Below are 24,875 nucleotides of genomic sequence, written 5' to 3' on the forward strand. Positions count from 1 at the left end.
AAAAAAAAAAAAAAGTATGCGTGGGCACCTTTGTTATGGTATGAAAAGAGAAACAGATGTGTAGAATTATACCGACTTTATCTTTCCAGAATTTTCAATTGAATCTTTGAAGGCATTCTTTTACTTAATGAAAAAATTCTGTGATTTGGATTTCACTCATAGGATTGTTCCATACATAATCTTTTTTTTTTTTGAATGGTTCATTTTATTGAGTTACAAATGTAAAAAAAAGAAGAGATAGATGAAATGTGTATATATACAACGAGGAAAAAAAAAAATAAAAGAGTTAAAGTCAACCAAACAAAATAAAAAAAAATGGTGTGATTCAATGGTAAATAATAAACACAATAAAATAAAAAGTTGAGAAAATGCATGAATATAAAATGTAAAACTATGAGATAAAAAAAAAAAAAAAGAGGATTCTAAATAGCATCACCAAGAATCATACGTGGACTGACATTCATGGCCATCAATTCTTGGAATAAAAGTTTAGCAGCATAGGGAATCTTCATGGCTTTCATATCCTTGGAACTTTTGCAGTATTGACACCAACCAGCATAACCAATCAAACCACAGGCATCACATACATTGATTTCAAAAGAATCGGAAGAAATCATCAAACGTTCCAATAATAACATACTTGCACCATACCCGATTAAACAATCACGTTCCATTTCACCAAGACGAAGACCACCATCACGAGATCTACCTTCTGTAGGTTGTCGAGTCAATGTTGCACGAGGTCCACTACATATATATCATGAAATAATCATTAGTCAATCAATAACATAAATATATAGATAAATAATAACTTACCGAGCACGAGCATGCATTTTATCCATCACCATATGTTTGAGTTTTTGATAATAAATTGGACCAAAGAAGATATAAGCAGATAATGGTTCACCAGTAATACCAGAAGTAACATAATCTTTTCCAGCATAATTGAAACCATGTTCCATCAAAATCTTACTCATGTCTTCTACTTTACTACCACCAAAAGCTGTACCATATTGAAGTTTGCCTGCAAGTACACCTGCCTTACCAGAAAGTAATTCAATCATCTTGCCCACCGTCATACGTGAAGGAAAACCATGAGGATTCATAATAATATCAGGACATACTCCCAAATCACTGAATGGCATATCTTCTTGTTGTACAATAATACCACATACCCCTTTTTGTCCATGACGAGAAGAGAATTTATCACCAAGTTCAGGACGTCGTGTTTGTCGAATATTGACCTTGATCAACGTTTGATCACTTTCTGTGGTGGTGAATAGAACTTTGTCAATGTACCCTGTTTGTGGTGACTTGTATCGCATTGGTGCTGATTTGTACGTTGTTGGTTGTTGACTAGCTCCTGCAACTCCCATATCGTTGCCACCTACAGGTGTTTGTCGATTGATAAAAACATCGCCAGCTTCCACAGCTTCACCTACACCAGAAATACCATCTTGTTCTACTGTATCGAAAGATTTATCGAAAAATTCAGAATCCCGTGATGGTGGATCTGCAAGTCGATCATGTCTATATAAATATACAATTCATTCGTTAGATATGACAAAAACTTTATCATCCTTAAAAAAAAAAAAAATATGCACTTACGTTCCATTAGGGTATCGCTTGATCATAGTAGAATATTTTCGCATCACTTGACAACGACCAAATCCACGATCGAGACCAGACTTTTTAAAAAGAGAAGGAGTGTAAGTTCATCATAGTTCTAAATCAGTCATATATATTATTATTGTTATTATTATTACCTTGTTCAAAACTAAAGCATCTTCAATATCATAACCAGAGTAACTCATGACAGCCACAGTAGCATTTTGACCAGCAGGGAGCTAATAATATATTTAAAAAAAGATGAATATTTTTTTTTATGTTTTCTTTTTCCACCTTCATTGATAGTTTACCTTATCATAACCAATCAATTCAATTGTCTTTGATTTGACCATGGGTTGTTGTGGGTACACCATAAGATAGATAAGAGTTTCAATACGATTGAGTTGATTATAACCAATGGCACCGATAGCTTGTTTACCCATCGCACATTGATAAGTATTTCGAGGAGATTGATTGTGATGAGGATAAGGAATAAGACCAGCAACAGCACCAAGGATAGTAAAAGGTTCAATTTCCAAATGGGTTGTTTGTGGTATAATGTCTCTTTCATAGGTAGCAATGTTTGCATCACTTTCTTCGTTCACATCCAAGTATTCTACCAAGCCCTTGCGCAAAAAGTCATCGAATACCAAATCGCCAGCAATCAGTGCATTGATATGTTGTTGAGTCACACGAGGTCGACCACGTTCTACGATAATCAAAGGACGACAGATACGACCACCATCAGAAGATAAATTCACAGTACGTTGATGTGTATTAACAAATACAGATACAAATTCTGATACACGACCAGCACGACGCAAACGACGGAAATCAGAAACAAATTTTTGAGTACGGCGAGTTACACCAAGGATGCCACCATTGAGAAGTACAATAAAGGTATTTGGTTGATATACTTCAGCACCTGTCAATAGATTGATATCTTCCACACCCAAAGAAAATGCCACACGTCGAATAGGATCTTCTTCATCATCAGTAGTAATATGAGTCATTAATGCCAAGTTCTTAACAAGCCCACATGCTTCACCTTCAGGAGTATCAGAAGGACATAACATACCCCATTGAGATGGCTATACAAAGAAAGAAAAAAGAAAAAAAATAATGAATCTTCTGTATCGTTGACATGTTCACTTTTTTTTTTTATTTACCTGCAAAGCTCTTGGACCAGACACTTTTCTTGTTTTTTCGAATTGTGAACTGATTCTTGTCATCATACCCAAAGCGGAAATATATGAAAGACGAGATAATACCTGTGTGATACCAGCACGGTCCATCTTGAAACGTTTGAGCACCCAATTTCCTGTAGAGATAGCCCGAATAAATCCACTTGTAATATGATCGCCATGAAGAACAAGTTGATTAAAGATATCAAATTCTTGTGTTCTATTTGGTTTTTTGAGGACCTTATCCGCGTTGATTTTGAGATCAGAGTTGAATTTCTTGAACAAATCTTCGAATAGCAATGATAGTAATTGACCAGCCCTAATAACATATGAAGGAAATAAATTCATTATCCACTCTTTTATTTTTTTTTTATTTCACTTACAATTCCAAACGTTTGTTACCAACGTAATCACGATCATCCACTTGTACTTCATCATTCATAGCCACCAATACACGACGGATCATCACAGCAGCGTAAACACTTTTTTCACGAAAGTTCAAATTTTCCACAGGGATATGAGCGAGAATAACAGTTGCCAATACTTCCAAAGCTTCTTCCGCCTAAATAATCGAATAGTAGAGGAAAAGGCAAAAAAAAAAAAGTGAGCATTTATTTCGAAGAAAAAGTACTGTAACATGAAACAAACTTACAATGGTTTTCCTAACGGTAGTGAGTTTTCGATTGATCTTGACCTTCGCACCAATATAATCCAATGCTTGCATTTGAGTAAATACTTTACATTTAGCACCTTCTTCCAAATTAATAGCGAACGTATCATGCAAGTCATGATCGTTACCACATACAAGCTGAGCAATTTCCCGATCAGATTGAATCCCCAAAGCCTATAAAACAAGACCATCATATAAGTCATTCATTCACTATATAGTTCATTTTTACCTTCATGAAAATGGTCACCGGAATATCTTCAGCAATAGAGTTGTGCTTGAGATAAATTTTGTTATGTTTGACAAAGATGGCAGTTTTCGATTTACGTTCGTGAGTTGAACTATGATAAAACAATAATATTAGTTAGATATTGATGTTTAAAGTGCTTTCTTTCTTTTTTTTTTCTATTTCTTCCCCTTTTTCATTATTACATACCTTTGTACATTCGCAACAATATTTCCCTTTTTGTCAGTATCTACAATGATACGATTTTTGGATAATTGTTCTTGTACCAAAATCACTTTTTCAGTCCCCTTCACAATAAAGTAACCACCTACAAAATAAATTAAAAAAAAATCGAGCCATTATTACCCAATACATACATATAGAGAGAGAGTGAGAATTATTGTTTTATTTTAGTTTTATTTTTTTATTTTTTTTTTTTTTTTTTTTTACCTGGATCCAAAGGACATTCTCTCATTTTCGCCAATTCTGCTTCACTTTTGCCAGTCAAAACACAATGAGAAGATCGTAACATGATAGGCATACGTCCAATATTGACATTTTTTCGTTTCACAATTTGTTTTCCACGAGTATACTCCACGTCCACAAAGATATTAGCAGAGTAAGTGAGATCACGTAACCGACATTCATGAGGTGTATAACTGCGGTTGGCGACGTCTGCATCTGTTCGTTCAGGAGAACCCACTCGAATGCCCGTATATCTATTGAATTAAAAAAAATATATAAGTTATAGCTTGATAGTAAATATATCTATACTAGCAAAAAGGGGAGAATATATTTATTACTTACTTGAGATAAAAATTAGGATCGACATCTGAGGTAACCTTTTCATTGGCTTTAATGATTTTTCGTAGATCAACATTGATAAAATAATTGAATGAATCAGTATGTTGCTTCACTAAACCTTTGACTTGTAAAAAAGCTGGTAATAGTTTCCATTTATCCTAAACGAAGTAGTCAAAAGATAGATAGTTAATATATATATATATTCATAAAACATATTAAACTACTCTTTTTATTTTTAGAGCTTTACCTTGATTTCTTTGATAGGTTCACTGAGATGTTTTCCTTCATAGTATTCTTCTAATAAAGGTTCAAACCCATCCTTCACTTGAGTAGGATCAGGATGAGTGTGCTTTGACATTCTAGTTTTCTGCAAGATAACAAACAGAAAGAAAGAAAAAAAAAAAAAAAAAAAGGAAAGGATGGCGTGCAAGTGAATCTTTCGGCTATTTGAAACGCCGGTTTTTTTTTTTTTTCTCTCGTTGTCCTGTATCAAAGACGCCAAGCCACAGTGATGAACCAAGGCAATATCTCGTTCCCGCATGAATCGCAAATCCACCATCAGTGCTAAAACTATGGAATTTCTTATGATGATTGTAAATTAAAACAATATCCGTAATCTTCATCTTCATATTAAAAAAAATAAAGAAAAAAAAAAAGAACTTTAATAGATATAGCTACTACTTTGAACACTCAAATGCACTGTATATGGTATCTAATAAACTTGGTGTGTTTTCTAAGATAGGGCAAGTATTATTGTATTATTTGTCATGATTGATGGATGTCATAAAAAAAAAGATTCAATCATACATACACATGCATCAAAGATTTCCAAAATAGTATTCGGTTCCAAATACAGCAAATCAACTAATTCAATTAAAACTTTAAAGGTAGATCATGAGACTAAGCTTACAACTGTCAAAAAAAAAAAAAAAAAGAAATTGAACCCATTGACCAACCAAAGAAATAAATAGAGATAATTGAGACAATAAAAGAACGATTTATTTTGATTGTAATATGTTGTATAATGAACAGAAAAGGTTTTTTGCTTTTGAGGGTAAAAAAAAAAAAAGATTAAAACAAAAAAACCTTTCTATACTCTAAGAGAATGACTAAAAAACATTAACGAAATATCCGAGATATAAGAATCTTTTAGTCCTTGAGATCCTATTAAAATAAAATAAAATATTAATATTTCAAATGATATAATCATCTAATTAAAAAAATCGTTTTTTTTTTCTATAGAATACTTACGCGGACCATACGGGTAGTACCATAAAGAGCACCAATGAGACCAGTACCGAGAACGAGGAAAGTACCGTAGACGAACAACTTATCTCTAGGACCACGAAGGAACAAGGGAGTATTGGAAGGAGCCTATAATATAATAATGGTAATAATAAAATGATTAGTTTCCCTCGGTTTTCACATCATGAATGAATAGATAAGAAATAATAATATTGGATAATAGTCCTTTTTTCTCTCCATTCATCTAGTTCATTATCATTTTAGGTTGTTATATTTACTTGGAAATATCGTTGTTGAGCAAGGATGTTGTTGGGTCGGTTAACGAGAGACATTTTCAAGAAAAAGTAATTAAAAAAAAGAAAGAGAAGAAGAAAAAAAAAAGAAAGATTGGTAAGGGTATCGATGCTCGAAAATCAAAACAAAAAAAAAAGGTGGTTCGACATTTCACGTCACAGGGCATTTTCATTGGCCGAAAGAAATAAACCACTCGGCACAGGCGTTGTCAAAAGAAGTTCAGGAGATTGAAATTACTGAAATCTTATTTCCCCTCTTTTTTTTTTTTTTTCTTTTTCTAGAAAGAAAGATTTCATGCCGACTGATGATGTAGAAGAAGGGCAAAGACATGCCACACTTTCCTATTCGATTCCATCCTTCTTCTCCATACTTGATACCTCTCTTGTTATACCGAACAAAATAAGCATGGCTCGTGATCAATTGGCTGGTGAACGCAATTTCCTCACCTTTTTACGATTCTCTTGCACTCTTATTATTCTTGGTAAAAAAAAAAAAAAAAAAAAAAATAGAAAAATGTCTTCCTTAAAAAAGTCAACTAATTCATTTTTATTTTATTTTATTTTATTTTTGAATAGGATTTACAATGTTGATCGAATTTCGTTTACCTTATAAAACTAGCAGTTCATCTTCACCATCCAACATTGACGCGATATCTCAACCCCTTGGCTATTGTTTCGTGGCTGCTGGGTTTTGCCTATTTCTATATGGTGTTGGGCGTTACTTCTTCAATCAACGAGCTCTTATACGTGAAGTCAACTTTATTCAAGCTGGCTGGTTCAGTTTGACTGTGATGGTTTTGCTGGGTTCTTTTGCAATAGGTGTGATGGTCGTACTCTCTATCAACTCTGCCATGTTTTCCAAATCTTCCTGATATCATATTCCCTTCTTATGTCAAATCCATTTTCAATCACTTTATAGGTAATCTCTTTCTCTATCATTTCGTCAACTCCCCCCTCTGCTCTACCATAATTGGTAATATGTATATAGTGTATATCTTTTTTTTTTTTTTTTTCATTATTATCAACAAACAATAAACTAGTTTCTTTTATTCTTCAAATGGTACAGCTATTCAAAAAAATGAAATATATAATATAAACTGTTATCTATGGTTGTGCGATATCAGGTCGATATTGTTTTGATTGTTTGGGAAGTTTCTTCTTATCATCTAGATTATCCAAATCAGCTTGTTTATAATAATGTGGTGCCACTATATATATATATTTATACAAAAAAAAAAAAATTAGATCAAGATGATCACTAGATCATATTTTATTTTATTTTATTTTATTCTTTTTACCTTCTAGTAACCAATTCGGTTGAATTTCCATCACTTGACGCATATATTCCTTGCTTGTAAGCACCAATTCATAGTAGACCACCCATCTTGGTTTCTTTTCCAGCATACCACTACTTGGATGTATATGTACTGATTGATTTTGTTTGACTGTTCGATAGGAATCACCAGATTTATTCAATCTTGCCGCATTAAAGAAGAATCCAGATGTAATGGCCTATATCAATATAATTTGTTAGTTTAATAATAAAGTCATCCATTCATTTCCTTCACTTACTTTTTGAAGAGGTATAATGTCATTTGGATTTGGATTGCTGACCAACGGAACTTCCACACGATCTAAAAGTTGTACTAATTGATCACGAACATTGCGACATCGTTCAAGAGTTCGATGTTGAATAAAGTTTTCATAGCACCATTGAATAGAGTAATCAGTTTCCACCCATTGATTCCAAATATTGAGTAACGTCATATGGTCACCACCAGGCTTGATCAAGTTTTGATGAGCTGTGTCTGCTAATAATTTCTTATCTTTAGGTCGATATAATAAAGAGCTTTGTTCAGATAACATTGCACAGATGGAAATCACCTCTTCGGTACATTCATATTTTTCAGCTGCAACAATAGCCTTGGAAAGACAGGGATCCATAGGAAATTCTGCCATTCTACGTCCAAGTTTGGTCAATTCAGCACGATCATTCAATGCACCCAAAGCGTATAGTTGACTAAGAGCACGAATCATTGTATCTTCCACTGGTGGATCCAAAAAGTCGAAATTCACTAAATCATTGATACCCAAACTCTATATAAAGTTATTATTAGTAATTTATTCACCTTTTTCTTTCCTTTTTTTTTTTCTGTTTTTTTACCTTGAGAAGTAATACTACATTGGATAAGTTAACACGTTGAATTTCAGGTGTTGTATTTTCATCCATTTCATTGAAAAAAGCCCATTGAGTGAATAATCGAAAGCATTTACCAGGACCAGTTCGACCAGCACGACCTGCGCGCTGTGTTGCTGAAGCTCGAGAACATGGAGTCACCGTAAGAGCTTCCATCCCAGTTCTTGGATTGAAACTTTTCTGCTTGCCAAATCCAGGATCAATCACAAAAGACACACCATCCACAGTAATAGATGTTTCCGCAATGTTCGTAGCCAAAATCACTTTTCGAGCGCCTTCAGGTGTATCTTCAAAAATACGAGATTGCATGTCAGATGGTAAATTTGCATAAATAGGACAAATGATCAGTTCACCAATTTTGCTTCCAAGTGCTTTGCATGCTAATGTCAACCCTTCTTGTGCTGCTTCGATTTCTTCTTGACCCTATTCAAGAAAATAAATAAATAAAAATGTTGAGTTAAAATAAAAAAAAAATATTGATATTCATTATTTACCGTCAAAAACACTAGGATGTCACCACGTCCCATAGTTACATGAATGGTCAATACTTGAGTAATGGCAGCTCGTAAATAATTGGCTTCAGGAGCTTTGGTGTAATAAATTTCCACAGGGTATGGTCGACCAGGAATGTTAAAGATAGGTGCATCATCGAAATACTCTGAGAATTTTTGAGCATTCATTGTAGCACTAGAAATTAGAAGTTTGAGATCAGGTCGAAAGCGAGCGATATCCTATAAATAAGAAATAATATGATGAGCCTTTCATTCCTTACTTTTTTTTTTAATCCTATTTTTTTTCTATGAATACCTTGATCAATCCAAAAAGAATATCTGTAGACAATGTCCGTTCATGAGCTTCATCGATAATCATACAACTGTAAGAGGCCAAATCAGGTTCAGTCATAAATTCACGTAGTAACATCCCATCAGTCATATATTTCACTACTGTCTTGTCTGTTGTACTATCTTCAAACCGAATACTGTATCCAACTTCATTTCCAAGATGAACCCCCATTTCTTCAGCCACACGAGCAGCAACACTCATAGCAGCCACACGACGAGGTTGAGTACATCCGATTTTCTTGCCATCCTTGGTATAACCAGCTTCATAAAGATACTGAGGTAATTGTGTTGTTTTCCCAGAACCAGTTTCACCAACAATGATAAGAACTTGATAATCATGAATAGCTTGAATCAATTCATCTCGATATTGGTAAATAGGTAAAGACTTGCGAGTTTCTTCAATAGATTTGGCCTTACGTTCCGCAGCATCGATACGTTCCAACAATTCGGCATCTTCACCTTCAGCTTCATTCAGTTTGGCAGCCATTACAAAATCGATTTTTTGTTCTTCATCAAAAACAAAATCATATTCATCCTCTACTTGTTGTTGTGCCTTTTTTGCTGCTTTATGTACTTGTAATGCTTCCCATTGGTCTTGTTCTGATACAAATTCATTGTCTTCTTCATATCGTTTGTATAAAGCGCTTTCTTTCTTCTTTCGATCGATCTTGCCCTTTTCCGTAATGTAATCTACCATTTATAAAATAAGAAAAAAAATTAAATACAATTCTTCCTCGAATCATTTCCTTTTTTTTATTTTTTGTTGTTTTATTTCTTACCTTCAGGCATTGAGTAACCGTCTTCTTTGGTATCAATTTTGAGACGAGCTTTAGCCAAGGCATAAACTTGTTTGTTGTATTCCAGTTGATCCCTTTCTCGTTGTGTGACTTTTTGATCCCGGAATAAAAATTCTTCATCTTCAATTTTTTGTCGTAGAAGTTCCAATTGTTGATCTTGTCGCATTTTCAAATATTGTTGACGAGATCTATCACGTAAGTCTGGTAAGGCTTCTTGTCGTGCAAGTTTATCATCTGCTAAATTTCGTCGTTTCCTTGCTTCACTATCCTTTTTTGATGATCGATCTTCCACCATTTTTTTGGTTCGTTCCTTGTCTTTGTCCTTCAATCGTTCAGCTAATTCATCCCGTTCTTTCATATCTTGTAATCTTTCACGCTCCAATCGATCTTCTTCAGTTTCTTCTGTTGTTTCCGTTGCTTCTAGTTCATCTATAAAAACATATTCATTAATCATATGAAAACTACATATATAATATATATATATATATATATTTTTCTTACCTTGTTGCTTATATCGTTCATTCATAGTAGTAGTAACAGTTGTATCATCATCACTATCCCATGCACTATCAAGTTTACGTTTCCTTAACTTCTTTTCCAATTTTCGTAGTCGTCGTTCTTCTTTAGATTCTTTGGAAGTTGATCGTTCAGGTTCATCTTCGTCCATAAGTACCATTTGATAAGATTCATTGCTTCGTCGTAATTTGGCAGCTTCCTTTTCTTCTTTTTTGCGTTGAGCTTTTGCTATTGCTTCCTTATTTGTTGATTTTACTGTATTTTGGTGTGGAACACGTCCATACAATTCATAAGCGAATCTCTTACTTTGATCATCCAAAGGTACTTCACATACGGTTGTTAATGTTGATAATAAATCGTCAGGTGATTTGGCCTTTTGAGCTATAAAAGTAAGTTTTAATATTAGTTCATTATATATATTCCTATGTTCAATTCTTTTTTTTTTTTTTTTTACCTGTTGCAATAATAAAATCTACTACTGATGATTCTGATATTTGGAATAACTACGGCAACCAATGAAAAATAAGATTAGAAGTTATTCTTTTGTATTATTTTATTTTTATTATATAATTATTATTTTATTTTTACCTTTAATGCAAAATCAGAGACCCAAGCTTTTAAATCCATTGTTGGTGAAGAAAAAGAGAAAAGAAAAAAGAAAAAGACAGAGTAGAAAGAAGAAAAAAAAAAAAAAAAAAAAAAAGAGAGAGAGAGAGAGCAAGGAAAAAGTCATTTCAAGTCAGAACGAACCATGTGACGAGTTTTTTTGCTATAAGACTCTGCTGATACAGTACCGCATGGATTTAGAAAAAAGGGATTATTGCCAAGGATTTTCCTTTTTCCTTTTCTCTTTTTACTTTTCTTTCATTATAATAAAAATAATATACCTATTTTTTTCTTTCTTCTTCTTTTTCTTTGATCTTCAGCTTCTTATTATATATATACAATGGTTTCTATTTTATGGGGTGTCTCTGCATTAGAAGAACGTATTGGTAAGCTGTCAAAAAGTCATAGATTGAAAAGAACAATCGAAAATGGTATCTTTTACTTATACTTTTTTCATTTTTTTGATAGAAAAAGCAACTTCTGAATTTATACCGTCTGGTCAAGAAAACTTGGGATTACAACTGGATATAAGTGATCAAATTCGAAGCAAAAAAGTTAATGCCAAGGAAGCTATGCAAGCAATGAAGAAGCGACTCGCTCATAAAAACCCAAATGTTCAATTAGCAACTCTATCAGTAAATTCAAATATATATATATATGGAAAAAAATACTTACTAAATCTCTTATTATTATTATTATTATTATTATTCAGTTGATAGATACGTGTGTCAAAAACAGTGGGGATAGCTTTGTCAAGGAAATTGCAAGTAAAGAATTTATGGATGAATTGACTACTATGGTTCGAACTTCGGTAAAAGTGAACTATAATCTTCCTCCAGAAATTAGTACTTCCATCTAGATGCTAACTTTTTTATCATTATTATTACTGTTCTTATTTAACTAGAATCTCAATATAGACGTTAGAAACAAGATATTAGATAGTGTTCAAACATGGGGGTGTGCTGCAAAAGGAAATCCGGCATTAGGGTATATGACGGATACGTACTCTATACTCAAGGCAGAGGGTCATGTTTTTCCTCCTATCAAACAAAATATTGATCGTATCATGTTGGAATCATCAGCGGTAAAGTGATGACAAATAGAAAACAAAAATGAAGATCAAATGAGATATACTGATCAGCAAGTTTTTTTTTTTTTTTGATTGCTATTATTCTTATTTGATGTAGGCACCTGAATGGGGAGATTCATCTGTATGTGAAAGATGCAGAACTCCATTTACTATGACAAATAGAAAGGTAAATAACTCTTTTTTTTAAAAAAAAAAAAATAATAAAATAAATAGTATTCAAAACTAACTGTTTATTTTTTATATCTTTTGAATATATAATAGCATCACTGCCGAAACTGTGGGGGAACATTTTGCCAAGAATGCTCATCAAGAAACATGGCTTTACCACATCTTGCAATCAATGAACAAGTACGCGTTTGTGATGGATGTCATTTAAAACTCAAGATGTACAAAATCACTGGACAAAATACTCTTCCACCACTTCCACCATCAACATCCAATTCTAACTCGTCCCATCCTCCTGCAGCAAACGCCGAGACTGATGATTATGATGGCGATATCAAGAAAGCCATTGAATTATCCTTGAAAGAAGATGAAAAACGTAAAACTGGTTATGGAACTGGTTATTCCCCATCTTCAATGAAAAACAATATCTCTTATTCTCCTCAAAGTGCCAAGGTAAAGAAAGAAAAGAAAAGAAAAATCTAAACTTTTGGCTTATTATTATTTTTTTATTTGTATTTTTTTTTTTTTTTTGTTATAGGTTGATGATGAAGATCCTGATTTAGCAGCAGCTATTGCAGCATCCTTACGTGAAATGGAAATTGCATCTCCACCACAAGCGAATTATCAGTACCCTTCAGCACCTCCTAGTACCGACTTATCACCAACTGAAATGGAAAATATTCAACTCTTTTCAACACTTATGGAACATGTACGTGCTCATGGAGGAAATGTGATCAATGACCCTCAAATCAACAAACTTTATACTCAAATTGGTGCTTTACAACCAAAATTAATTCGAAGTTTAGATGATACCATCCGAAAACATCGTAAGTTGGAAATGAAATCAGGAAAGAAAAAGAAGAAAAAAGATGAGCTGAAACATATTATCTTTTTAGGAGCTTGTGTAGAACTACACGATAAGATCAACAAAGTGGTTCAAATCTATGATCGACTTTTGGAACAGCGAATGTCAGGATACAGAAAAGATATTGGAACAATAACATCGACTACATCATACCCATATTATGGCTCAGCTGAACATACAGGATTACCCAATGTAGCACAATATCACGGGAACACTACAACAGATCAGCATGGATATCATCAGCATCTCCCTCCAGTAACAGCAACATCAGCAGCGACATCATCAGTCCCATCGTATGGATTCAATCCTCAATATTCCTCTCCTTCTCAGCAAGTACCACAACAACAATACCAAAGTATTCAATCATCAACAGTTCCTATGATGCATCATCCACAGCAACAAATGTATATGCAAACACCAGCAACACAACAACAGCAACAACCTACTCCCATGACTACTCAATCACCACCCGTGGATGAACGACCCTTGATTGATTTATAAAATAGTTGTCTATATATATATTTGATGAAATAAAAATCAACACTTTTATTGATTTATATTGCTTTTTTTTTTCTTTTTTTTTTATTAATGTTGAATGACTATATACGGTATTTATCAAGAAAAAAAAATGGGAATAAGATGAATATAAACAGATGGATTATTTTGAATTATTAAGGATGATGAAGATGTGAAAGAGAAAAAAAGTGGGATGAGTTACATTCCAATAGCAGATTTGATTTTTGAGAATATACCATTATCATCTTCATTCTGTTTATCAGAAGGAGTGGTTTCTTTAGCATTACATTGACAGATTTCATTTTCTGTAAGTCCAGCCAAAGCACTTTGAATATGGAGTCCACAACCTTAAAAAAAAAAAATCATCCATTTAAGGAAATAAAAGTGTGGAGATGATTAGTTTTTCTTTTTTAAGGTTGATTCGAAATACTTTATTCGTTTCTATCTATGTATATCTTTACCAGTCCATGTATATTTATTGCAAGTTTTACAAGTGATTCTTCGACACATTTTGAAACTGATATTAAAGAGAAATAAAAAAAAAAAAAAAAAAAAAAAAAAAAAGAAACTAGGAGTTACATTTATAAACTTATGACGATAGAGTATGTCTTCGGAGCCCGTAAGCAAGAGATGACGAGCGCTGACGCGGCCATCAATCATCATCCCTAAAACCTGAACAATAGCCGGCGTTTCAAAAGAAAACGAAACGCAAACATCATTGGTCAATATGCATCGATCGACCTATCACCTCCTTTTGTTAAGTTAAATGAGATGCTTAGTAGTTGTTTATCTATGGAATGACGCATGGATTCATCATCAATGTTGTACATTCATATCTTTCTTGATATTATCAAGCAATGAAAGGAACATTTTGTCCTACTATTATTCTATATATAAACTATTTTATAAAGAAAAAGATTTTTAAGTTTTTTTTTTTTTTTTTTTTTTTTTTTTGAAAGAAAAACGGACCATCCATTCTTCCTTCTTAAAAAAAAAATCTCCGGATGAAAGCGGGAAAGCAATTTACATAAACTTTTTAGTTGATTTAGAGAATTCATGCAAAAAAAAAAAAAAAAAAAAAAAAAAGCTTCGCTTTCTTCTTTTAAATGAACCCTAAAATGGAGAATGAAAGGATGACATCCGATGTCAATCATGATGGTCCATTTTCGATGATAGAAAAAAAGAATAGTGAAAAAGTCATATCAAATAGAGAATCTCCCTCTGAAAAACGTACAAGCATCATCATCTTTGTCATTGCTATGGCAAGCTTTATTGGTCCCTTGGTAATCATGTGTACACTATGAATGAATCTAAACAAAAAAAAAAAAAAAAAAAAACTCTTTGGAGCCTTTTTTTTAATGTATCCTATTCTATATATAGGAATCGATGATTTACATGCCGGGATTATTATCTATTGCCAATTACTTTCATGCAAGTCATTCTGCTGTTAATGCCAGTATCTCTTCTTTTATGATTTTTATGGGTATTTCTGTAAATGAGAGGATGAAATGAAAAAATAGATTATGTTTTTACCAAAAGAGGTTGTTGACTTTTATTTTTTTATGGATCAGCCTTTAATATGGGCCACATTAAGTGAAAAGTATGGTAGAAGGAAGATGTTTCTTCTTAGTAGTATGATCAATATCGTGGCATCTTTTCTTTGTATTTGTTCATCCAATATATGGATGTTAGTTGTATTTCGCGGCTTACAATCTGGTGGTGCCAATGCTGCTCATACACTCGGTATAATGAAAAAAAAAAAAAATCGGATGAAATCTTCTTTTTTTTTATTATTATTATTTTTTTATTTAATGTTTGATGATAACTGTAGGAGCGGGAGTTATTTCAGATATTATTCCCATTGAACAAAGAGGTAGAGCCTATGCATTATTTTCATTAGGTGGTTTACTCGGTCCTATTGTTGGGTAAAAAAAAAAAAAAAAAAAAAAAAAAAAAAAAAAATGTTTGATTGATTTTTTTTTTTCATCATGATTCATTCTATTATTATAGACCTTCGATAGGTGGTATTTTATCAGAAGTTTATGGCTGGCAATCCATCTTTTATTTTTTGACATTGTTAGGTAAGAGAAAATCTCCAAAAAAGGAAAGCCCCACATCATTTTAATTTTAATTTTCTTCTTTTTTTAATTTTTTTGGAAGGCATCGTTCAACTTTGTCTTGTCTTTTTCTTTCTTCCCGAGACTTTAAAAAAAATAATACTTCTCATCATACCCAAACAAATCAATTATCTTCCCACACTATTTTGTTACTACTTCAGTCCCCAACTGTATGGATCATTTCATTATTCAATACAACTATTTACTCCTCCCTTTATTTTTTGGTAAGAAAGAAAGAATTTGAAATCTATTTAACTACCACTAACAATTAACTCTTATTGACAATTTAGAATCCTACTATTACTCATACTTTTCAAACGTTATATGGTTTCAATGAATGGCAGGTGGGTTTATGCTATCTTCCTTTTGGTATTGGTTTAATGATTGGATCAATATTCAGTGGTTGGTATTCTGATCGTATACTTGGAAAGTTAGAAACAGACGTGACATCTTCCTCTTCCTCAACAACAACAGATGATATCAAGAATGACAACATTCTTTCTTCAAGTGTAGAATCAAGATTATTGGCTACAATACCTTCCTTTCTATGCATACCTGCTGGATTTCTTGTATATGGATTGACTGTTGAATGCAACACTATCTTTTATGCACCTCTTATTGGTTTATTCATCTGTAAGAACTATACATATGTATTATCTGGAAGAGATAACTAAATATCTTTTTTTTTTGTGGTAGTTGCATTTGGACAAATGAGCGCGTTTACACCCACAACTGTGTATCTTGTTGATTCCAATCCTGGTATTTCAAAATAACTAAAAAATTAAATTATTATGATCTAATACTTGTATTTTTTTTTTGTTTTACTCTTATCAAGGTCTTTCTGCGACGGCAGTAGGGATCAGTCATTCTATTCGTTGCCTAACCGCTTCAATAACGACGTTTTATTCAAATCAAGTATTGGATGTTTTGGGACCTGGTACACTTTTCACTGGTCTTGCCTTCTTGAACATGATGAATTGTCTATTGGTATTAATATGTATTAAATATGGTGAAAGTTGGCGACACTCGTTTGACATCAAGCATAAATCTACTTTCGTTAATGACCAACTCATCAAGCACTTGACTGAATCATCCTCTTCAATTAGATACTAGAAAAAAGGAAAAATATTACTATCAACTGCCATCTTTTTTGTTCGGTATTATCTTATTATCCTTATCTTTTGAAATAAAAAAAAAAAAGACTTTATTCATATTCATATAAACAAACTTTTTTTTTATTATTATTGATTGATATTAAAATAATGCTATATACAACTAATTAATAGGGATTTTCTAAATCTACCACAACAGGTGCATCATCATCCTCTTCTTCTTCATCTTCATCAGCTTGATCCGGCAGTTCCCATTGGAATCTCGTGGATAAGAATTGTTTCATTTTGTTGAATTTCGTATAAAGGGCGGTACTGGATGGTGGGATGACATCACGCAAGTTCTACAAATAAAGAAATCATCAAATTATCATTATCATTATCATTTTCAATTTCTTTATTTACCTTGAGCATAGAAGCGATAAAGTTATTTTCAGATAAAATATCACGGAAAAAATCCACTGGGCATTCTTCCAATTGTTGTTGTAGTGTATCTATGAAAAAAAATAATAATAATATAATTAATCGTATCATTTTCCTATCCCAATTATATAATTCATGATTTACCTAAAAAATCCACAAAAAGAGTAGGATGATCATGTACCATTTCATGACAAGAACACAATAAATGTACGATTTGCTTCCATTGTTGAAACCCAGAGAAATTTTGAGCCATTAATAAACAAACAAAGGCCAATTGCATTTCACCCAACAAGAGTCGATGATCACCACGATATACCCTTTGCAATAAATCCTTGACTAACCATGATTTGTCCAAACTCCACTTTGTCACTTGATCACCAGTTGCTCCTGATGGGAAGGATTGTCGCAAATCAAATGGTGTAAATTCCATACCTTCTTCCTTTTCTATTCCTTGACCTTTACGTCTGTCTCTGATTGTAGTGGTTGGTGTTGCTGCTGCTGCTGTTGCTGCTGCTGATGTCGTTGATGCTTCTGGTTCTTCATTTTCAACGGCAGGTGTCACTGCTGGTAAATGAGATACGCGTCCATTGTTGGGTAAAATTCGCTTCACAAGTCCAGGTGTAATATGATTTGTTAAATGTTGCCATCGTTGATAATATGTTGGAGGATCGAGTGGATATGGTCCCATATTTCGATCAAAGTCCCTAATATCTAATTTTTTTTTTTAAAAAAAAAAATAAAAAATAAAAAATAAATAAATAGAAATAGACGGTTTTAAAAAAAAAAAGTACGCGAAAAGTTTTTGTTCTAATCTTAGCTAGAAGAAACACTTACTGATGATATATCGTTCTACTTGAGAAGGATCTAGTTCAGACTCACCATACAAGTCCTCGATCTTTGGATTCCATTCTCGTACAACAATCTAAAGAATAAATATATAAAATGAGAGGAACGCGACTTTTTCTGTAAGATGACTTACTTCACCCGTATCAAAATATTTAAAGAATCCTGTTCTAATACCTTGGATACCTTCCTTACTTGTTGTTCTAAGTTGAAATATATACATATTAGTTGGTTTTCCATTTCAAAAAAAAAAAAAAAAAAACTTACGAAAAGTAAATAAAATGTAAGCCTGGAGGAATAAGTTTGACGCCTTTGAATAATGGTCCAATAGTCCAAGCATTGTAGTCAATACCAAATTCAAGTCTCTCTGGAGCATTAAGAAATAAAAGCTTGCCTCCCACGTCATATAACTGGTTAGCTGTTTCTTGATCCATAGTGTATATCGAGAAAGAAAAAAGAAACGGAAAAAAATGCAAAAAGCGAATCTACAGTTTTACTGCCAAAAAAAAAAAAAAAAAAAATCTGAGTTGAGATGCCTCTGGTAAAATCGAGATTTTAGTTGGTCGCTGTTACGAACCGTGGTCGTCTTTTCCTAATTTTTTTTTTTTTTTTATTCTTTTTCTCTTTATTAAAACAATGGGTGCACAGGCTTCAAAACAAGTAACTAGAAAACTACCTAGAACAGCTCAACCAGAAACACTCAAGTCAACACCTCGTGAATCACCTTCCACTTTACAGTCAGCACAACAAAACAGTCGATCTTCTGGTAAAAAAGTTGAAAATAGTTTAATAATCACGATCTTTTTTTGTTACATTTATCAAACTTCTTTTCTTTCCAATATTGATATTTAGATACAACGAAGGATGACATTTTGGAAGTAGAAATAGAACAAGAACGTAGCAATCCTCAACTTTTGGAAAATCTGGCTAAACTTGGTCCTGTTACCATACCTCCAACGATCACTCGAATGAGACAGGTAATATATCATATGCGTTGAAAAGAAAACTAGGTTTACTAACTAGGTTTGCTAATTTAAAAACTAATAATTTTTTTTTTTTTTTACTAGTCTGATGCTATGTTGGGTATTTTACATGAACGAAAACGTATGGAAAGAATGGAGGCGAATGATAACCAAAGATCAAATAACCGAATCACAACAGACGAATTATTCTCAATATTGGAACATAGAAAACATTTACCTCCTAAGGCACTGGAAGAACAACCTGAAACGTGGCAAAAAATCAGTAAAGAAAGTGGAGGTGTGGATATAACAGCTCTTAAAACTTTATTCAAGTACTACAATACCGTTACTGTCATGCCACCGATGAATCCGGAAGATAAGGAGGAACGACGGCTTGGACTGTGGGTGGAAAATAAGGAGGAGTGGAAGCAACGTGTAGATGAAACGCATAAACGATATCAAGAACAACAAGCCAAAGAAGATGCTCGACGAGACATAGATCAACAACAGAAATCAACGGAACAATCACAAACGCAAGAAGAAAGAAGACAACGACAATTGAGAGACTTATTTTCTGATCATGATTAGTTTAGTTCAATCAATATACATACACATACATCATTTACAATAAAGATTTTATTTCATCATCTTCATTCTTTATATATGTATAATGGTATCCAGATCAAGGTTTATATCTTTCTATCAATAAAGTCATATTCATACCTCATTATTGTCTCTCAATCATCATGCAACAGGCTATTATTATAGTAATATGAATAAATATATGAGATAGCTATCATCCAACCATTTGATCATACTATCGTTATCTTTTTGTTTTAATTCATCATTATTGATGCTTATTATCATCTATATTCAATCATACTATTATTATTATTATTATTATTATTATTATTATTATTATTATTATTATCAACTAGTCGACCCAATCGAAGATGGAACGGTAAACGTTGATTCGTTCTTATTAGATCCGTTTAGTTTGCATTTTTCATCATCATGATGGGCTGATCATCGAGTGTTTTTATCATAGATATGTCTTTGTAAAGTCTCATTATCATAACTATTATTATTATTTTCATTATCATAGGTTAATCATTGAGTCATCATGGAATTATCATGATAAAATCATCTTCAAAATCATCATCAGCATATAAAATATCATCTGTTAAAGAGGGTAATAACATCTTTGTGTAACATGGATCCGGATGGTGATGGAATGGATCATGTACCTGACAGTAACGCGGAATTGGAACTTTTTCTCATTGGCTAGTTGAAATCGACAGAAGAAGGAGGACCTGTATTCAAAAAGAAACGGTGATATTATTTAATTTGGAACAAAAAAAAAAAAAAAAAAAAAAGGAGTAAACATCAAGAATGGGATATAAAAGAAAAGAAAAAAAAAAGAATATACTGTATGAAGTAGTGATTGATCAAAGATGAGCAAAACCTTACATTTAATACATATTCAAGCAAATTATTTTCCACCTCCGTCGTTACATATTTTGGGTATCGTTTCAATTTTTTTTTTTTTTTGTTTTCTTTTCTTTTCTTATCCAAAATCATGTTTATGACGTATCCGAATGTTGTTATTTATAGTCCCTTTACCTTTTTGATTTGAAAAAAAGGAAAAGACCGCTTCTTTCTCTTCGACTTGGTCCATCTATGTTTGTCTTATGTCTATTTCAAACATATCTTCGCCCTTTCCCACTTTGACAGCGACACCCACTTCCTTAACGACTTTTAATACTATTACTGAATTACTTACTTCGACTTTGACAAACTTCACAACAGCTTCCTCTACTTCCATTTCTACCTCAACAACTGGGCAAAGTAATAACCCTACCAGTAGTCTTCTCCCAGGATCCATCGAATCTTCAGCAAAACAGAATCAAAGTGGTCTTACAACACAACTTATTATTTGCGGATCTGTTGGATTATTATGTTTCTTGGTCTTTTGTTATTTAAGGACAAGGTAATAGAACATGAATATCCAAATAATATACTAACACTCACTTTGTTGTTAGATGGCCAGTTATCTTTGCACCCAGGAATAGCATGAAACGACAGAAACCTCCTGAACTTCCCAATACCTTTTTTGGTTGGATCCTTCCTTTAATAAAAATAAGCAAGACTGAGATGCTCGATAAAGTTGGTTTGGATGCTGTCATTGTAAGTAAACCTAATATTGTTATTATCAATTCCTTTGCTTTAACGGTATTATTATTCATGATAGATGCTCGATTTTATTCTTATGGCACTCAAGATCTTTAGTTGTTGTTCCTTTTTCGGTGTGGTGGTGTTGATTCCAATTAGTACAACAGTTGGTAATTTTACTGATCCTTTGGTAACATCAGTTGATCGTCTTTCTATCACTGTTATTGATGAATCATCATCCTACCTCGTTGCCTACTTGATTTTCACCTACTTCTTCACTTTTATTGCATGGTTTTTTTTACAACAAAATTATGACTCTTACATTTATATGCGTGCACGCTATCTTCTTCAACTCTCAAGATCTCTGGTGTGTCGTTCTATTATTGTCACTGGATTACCGGATGAACTTCGTACTGATCAAGCTCTTGCCGATTATTTTGAAAGCCTAGGTGTGGGTTTGGTGGTGTCTTGTCATGTTGTGCGTCATGTCAAGGGACTCGGTCATATATTACGACTTCGAGCTAATAATTTGGACAAACTGGAATCATCTTATGTCGAATACTTGGGAAATCCTTGTCAATACATCAATGATCACCCGGATTATATTTCTCATCATGCACGATGTATTACTCAAGAAGACAACGAGCGGCAACAACAACAACAACAACAACAACAACTGAATGGTGGTGGTAACAGCGAAGGTTCCACTTTTAATTCAACAACCGAAGAATCGCTTAAAAAAAACAAAGGAAGTGACCCTCCAATCGGTATTGATGACACTAAGCTGAAGGAGAATAAAACCGACATCCAAACAATACAACAACAACAACAACAACAACAACAGCAACAACAACAACAACAACAACAACAACAACGACTGAATCGGCCTCTGATACGTACAGGATTTCTTGGATTATGTGGACCGAAAGTGGATGCTATCGATTATTATACCAAGGAATTCGACAAATGGGACAAACTCGCATTGGAAGCAAGAGGATCGCCTAATTTTGATATGACCTCGGTTGGCTTTGTCACTTTCGAAAAAATGAAAAGCGCGGTAAGAAGAGAACAAACTGTATCTTGATAATGTACCTATATGATTTGTTTATTTATTTATTTCTCATACTATCTAGTTGATCGCTTCTCAGATTGCCATCAATCCTGTTCCTTTCCGTTGCAGAACAGCCAGTGCGTACGAACCTCGAGACGTGTTATGGAAGAATATTCATATTAGTGGAAAGCAACGTGTGATCCGTGATATTATAGTATGGGGTGCGACGATTACTTTGGTTATCTTTTGGACGGTACCTATTTCATTCATCTCCTCCTTTACTAGTATTGATGCAATCATCAAAGTAGCTCCTGGACTTGGTGCTATTGTGGATCAACACCCTTTAATACAAAACATTCTACAAGGTTTGATACCAACGATTCTTGTCAACATTTTCATGCAAATTTTGCCTCTGATCTTGGATTGTATGTATAGATACAATATATATATTAGTTGAAGGTACTCATCTTTTTTTTTTTTTTTTGTTCTTGTTGATAGATTTAGGAATCCTACAGGGATTACGTGCCCGTAGTGCTGTAACTGAATCAACTCTTAGCAAGTAAATAAAAATCAAAAACTGTTTGAATCCTTTCGCCTTATTCGCTTATATTATTTTATAGGTATTTTTTCTTCTTGATCTTCAATGTACTCCTAGTCTTTACCATTGTATCAACCGCAATCAATACCCTTGTTATACTAGTTGATCGGCCCACAACAATTGCAAACATTCTTGCCACTCGACTTCCGAAGGTATATATATATATCAACGTCAACACATCTGTTATTAGCCATATTGATTAACTAGAGTGCCATCTCTTTATTCCTATAGGTATCTCCATTTTTCATCAATTACACCATTCTTCAAGGATTACTACTGTAAGTAAAAATACTACAAAAGATCAGTATAAACTGATGATCCTTTTTGTTTAGGATGCCGTTGAATTTGCTACAGCCTGGATCACTTATTGTTAGTGGGTTCTTTATTTACTTTTATGCAAAAACACCTCGTCAACATGCTTATGCTCGGTCTCCAGGATCCTTTAACTATGGCGCCGGTTATCCTTCTCCTTTATTGATCTTCATCATTGTATTGGAATATTCAACCATTTCGCCTATCATCCTGGTGTTTGGCGCACTATACTTTGGAATCACTTATATTGTATATAAATATCAATTCCTTTATGGTAAAAAAAAAAAAAAAAAAAAAAAAAAAAAAAAAAAAAAAGAGTAAATATTTCGAGATCTGGATAACTAACTTGATTGATTTATATGTAGTGTACTTTCGACCTTATGAAGCGGCTGGTCAACTCTGGACGATGGTATTTCCTAGATTGATTGTTGGTATGATTCTTTTTCAATTGACAATGCTTGGGTTATTTATATTGAAGAATTCCTTTGTACTTGGTGCGTTATGTGTTCCTTTAACGGTGTTTACGATCATATTCAAATTTACTATTGATGCTGCGTACAGTAGAAATAGTCTGCACTTACCTATGCAACTTTTACGTGAAGAAGAACAGTTACATCAACCCACTTCCTACGAACCTTTACAGGCTGCCGACTATTCAACCATACCAACAACAGCAACGAATGTTATCCCTTCGACAGAAAAGAGTGCGGACAACAATCACAACCAATGGACTTCGGCTCGTAACAACATTCAAGATACTACACGTAATCGTTTCGAAAGGCCACCATCACTGCAACAACAACAACAACAGCAGCAGCAACAGCAACAATTATCACCATCACAAGCTCGACAACGGCGTTTGATTCTGGATGAGGACAACTACCAAGCGACTCCGGTGCGCATGACCGATTATCGCCAACCACCCATGTTCCTTAATCCTGGTGTACTGGATACCGGTCTCAGACAATACGGCAATCCTTATTTAGTTGGTGAACTTCCTCAACTATGGCTTCCTACGAAACTACCTTTTAATGATCAACAAATGCAATCGCCTTCCATACAACTATCCACAACGTCATTAAATGAAAATGAGGATCATGATACTCGAAACCAAAGAATATCGCCAACTGTGATGGAAGTAACACAGCAAACACATCAAGACAACATTTTGGACTTGGATCAAGTATGCGTTCATGATTGCAACCAACAAAGACAGACGGACCCACCAAGAACATATTTATCACTTTTTGGACGAATGTTTAGTAATTCATACCGTTTTGGATCACTTGTGTCTCACGATTTTTGGACCCATCACAATAATAGCAGTAATGAAAATAATAATGATGATGATGATGATGATGATGATAGTGACAGTCATGACAATAGGACAAATCCAGTTCATCAACTTTATTATCACCATCCAGAAAGAAGATATTTATCTTGAACAACATAATGACATTATTCATATAGAAATAGACTACTCCTTCTCCTGATACCCCCCTCTCTCTGGTTGATTATTAGAAATTGGCAATTGTTATTATCAAACCTTATTTTTTTTTTTTTTTACAGTTCGGCTTTTCCGAGAAAGGCTATCAGCTGATAGTGATTTCATTTGTTATTCCCTCCTTTTTTTTAAAAAATAAAAAAGTTTCTTTTTTCCCTTCTCT

The 24,875-nt window shown here is 33.4% G+C and overlaps 10 protein-coding genes across 10 annotated transcripts; 5 read left to right on the top strand and 5 right to left on the bottom strand.

Annotated features, from left to right (window-relative positions):
- Nucleotides 1–198: 198 nt before the first annotated feature.
- Nucleotides 199–442, bottom strand: BX664DRAFT_326740 (uncharacterized protein; the record flags this gene model as incomplete). Its single annotated transcript, XM_051544290.1, has 1 exon — nucleotides 199–442. A coding segment is annotated over exon 1 (169 nt), but the record flags the coding sequence as incomplete, so codon positions are not given.
- On the bottom strand, nucleotides 199–4,872 carry BX664DRAFT_82697 (DNA-directed RNA polymerase III subunit RPC2). The gene is made up of 13 exons (XM_051549755.1): nucleotides 4,737–4,872; nucleotides 4,493–4,647; nucleotides 4,136–4,404; nucleotides 3,896–4,013; nucleotides 3,692–3,800; nucleotides 3,445–3,636; nucleotides 3,176–3,354; nucleotides 2,778–3,111; nucleotides 1,920–2,699; nucleotides 1,767–1,847; nucleotides 1,609–1,688; nucleotides 817–1,530; nucleotides 199–747 (listed from the first exon to the last, which is right to left on the bottom strand). The coding sequence occupies exons 1-13, from the start codon at nucleotides 4,845–4,847 to the stop codon at nucleotides 423–425; spliced, it is 3,447 nt and encodes a 1,148-aa protein (XP_051403819.1). The 5' UTR covers nucleotides 4,848–4,872; the 3' UTR covers nucleotides 199–422.
- Nucleotides 4,873–5,466: 594 nt separating this feature from the next.
- Nucleotides 5,467–6,131, bottom strand: BX664DRAFT_326742 (uncharacterized protein). The gene is made up of 3 exons (XM_051544291.1): nucleotides 6,013–6,131; nucleotides 5,741–5,863; nucleotides 5,467–5,653 (listed from the first exon to the last, which is right to left on the bottom strand). The coding sequence occupies exons 1-3, from the start codon at nucleotides 6,064–6,066 to the stop codon at nucleotides 5,639–5,641; spliced, it is 192 nt and encodes a 63-aa protein (XP_051403821.1). The 5' UTR covers nucleotides 6,067–6,131; the 3' UTR covers nucleotides 5,467–5,638.
- A 155-nt stretch (nucleotides 6,132–6,286) lies between these two features.
- BX664DRAFT_326744 (uncharacterized protein) lies at nucleotides 6,287–7,053 on the top strand. Its single transcript, XM_051544292.1, has 2 exons — nucleotides 6,287–6,509; nucleotides 6,604–7,053. The coding sequence occupies exons 1-2, from the start codon at nucleotides 6,323–6,325 to the stop codon at nucleotides 6,897–6,899; spliced, it is 483 nt and encodes a 160-aa protein (XP_051403822.1). The 5' UTR covers nucleotides 6,287–6,322; the 3' UTR covers nucleotides 6,900–7,053.
- Nucleotides 7,054–11,203: 4,150 nt separating this feature from the next.
- BX664DRAFT_326751 (uncharacterized protein) lies at nucleotides 11,204–13,708 on the top strand. Its single transcript, XM_051544293.1, has 8 exons — nucleotides 11,204–11,371; nucleotides 11,454–11,620; nucleotides 11,698–11,796; nucleotides 11,890–12,069; nucleotides 12,173–12,241; nucleotides 12,337–12,693; nucleotides 12,779–13,067; nucleotides 13,137–13,708. The coding sequence occupies exons 1-8, from the start codon at nucleotides 11,326–11,328 to the stop codon at nucleotides 13,604–13,606; spliced, it is 1,677 nt and encodes a 558-aa protein (XP_051403823.1). The 5' UTR covers nucleotides 11,204–11,325; the 3' UTR covers nucleotides 13,607–13,708.
- BX664DRAFT_326752 (uncharacterized protein) lies at nucleotides 13,668–14,167 on the bottom strand. Its single transcript, XM_051544294.1, has 2 exons — nucleotides 14,083–14,167; nucleotides 13,668–13,968 (listed from the first exon to the last, which is right to left on the bottom strand). Exons 1-2 carry the CDS (start codon nucleotides 14,129–14,131, stop codon nucleotides 13,820–13,822), a joined length of 198 nt encoding a protein of 65 aa, XP_051403824.1. The 5' UTR covers nucleotides 14,132–14,167; the 3' UTR covers nucleotides 13,668–13,819.
- Nucleotides 14,168–14,721: 554 nt separating this feature from the next.
- On the top strand, nucleotides 14,722–16,933 carry BX664DRAFT_326755 (major facilitator superfamily domain-containing protein). Its single transcript, XM_051544295.1, has 10 exons — nucleotides 14,722–14,904; nucleotides 15,002–15,112; nucleotides 15,193–15,364; nucleotides 15,453–15,546; nucleotides 15,632–15,702; nucleotides 15,782–15,796; nucleotides 15,823–15,962; nucleotides 16,029–16,371; nucleotides 16,435–16,497; nucleotides 16,574–16,933. Exons 1-10 carry the CDS (start codon nucleotides 14,728–14,730, stop codon nucleotides 16,849–16,851), a joined length of 1,464 nt encoding a protein of 487 aa, XP_051403825.1. The 5' UTR covers nucleotides 14,722–14,727; the 3' UTR covers nucleotides 16,852–16,933.
- Nucleotides 16,934–16,991: 58 nt separating this feature from the next.
- Nucleotides 16,992–18,614, bottom strand: BX664DRAFT_383851 (A1 cistron-splicing factor). Its single transcript, XM_051549140.1, has 6 exons — nucleotides 18,381–18,614; nucleotides 18,250–18,316; nucleotides 18,105–18,192; nucleotides 17,415–17,981; nucleotides 17,253–17,341; nucleotides 16,992–17,191 (listed from the first exon to the last, which is right to left on the bottom strand). Exons 1-6 carry the CDS (start codon nucleotides 18,545–18,547, stop codon nucleotides 17,018–17,020), a joined length of 1,152 nt encoding a protein of 383 aa, XP_051403826.1. The 5' UTR covers nucleotides 18,548–18,614; the 3' UTR covers nucleotides 16,992–17,017.
- A 102-nt stretch (nucleotides 18,615–18,716) lies between these two features.
- Nucleotides 18,717–19,796, top strand: BX664DRAFT_326762 (uncharacterized protein). The gene is made up of 3 exons (XM_051544296.1): nucleotides 18,717–18,879; nucleotides 18,966–19,090; nucleotides 19,181–19,796. The coding sequence occupies exons 1-3, from the start codon at nucleotides 18,750–18,752 to the stop codon at nucleotides 19,661–19,663; spliced, it is 738 nt and encodes a 245-aa protein (XP_051403827.1). The 5' UTR covers nucleotides 18,717–18,749; the 3' UTR covers nucleotides 19,664–19,796.
- Nucleotides 19,797–20,647: 851 nt separating this feature from the next.
- Nucleotides 20,648–24,652, top strand: BX664DRAFT_293215 (uncharacterized protein; the record flags this gene model as incomplete). Its single annotated transcript, XM_051542034.1, has 11 exons — nucleotides 20,648–21,065; nucleotides 21,118–21,262; nucleotides 21,327–21,930; nucleotides 22,150–22,304; nucleotides 22,381–22,723; nucleotides 22,758–22,857; nucleotides 22,919–23,048; nucleotides 23,128–23,174; nucleotides 23,229–23,482; nucleotides 23,574–23,948; nucleotides 24,054–24,652. The coding sequence occupies exons 1-11, from the start codon at nucleotides 20,767–20,769 to the stop codon at nucleotides 24,650–24,652; spliced, it is 3,051 nt and encodes a 1,016-aa protein (XP_051403828.1). The 5' UTR covers nucleotides 20,648–20,766.
- Between the last annotated feature and the right edge of the window lie 223 nt (nucleotides 24,653–24,875).

This window comes from Halteromyces radiatus (assembly GCF_025201355.1).
Source record: "Halteromyces radiatus strain CBS 162.75 chromosome Unknown BX664scaffold_2, whole genome shotgun sequence".
Classification (NCBI taxonomy): domain Eukaryota; kingdom Fungi; phylum Mucoromycota; class Mucoromycetes; order Mucorales; family Cunninghamellaceae; genus Halteromyces; species Halteromyces radiatus.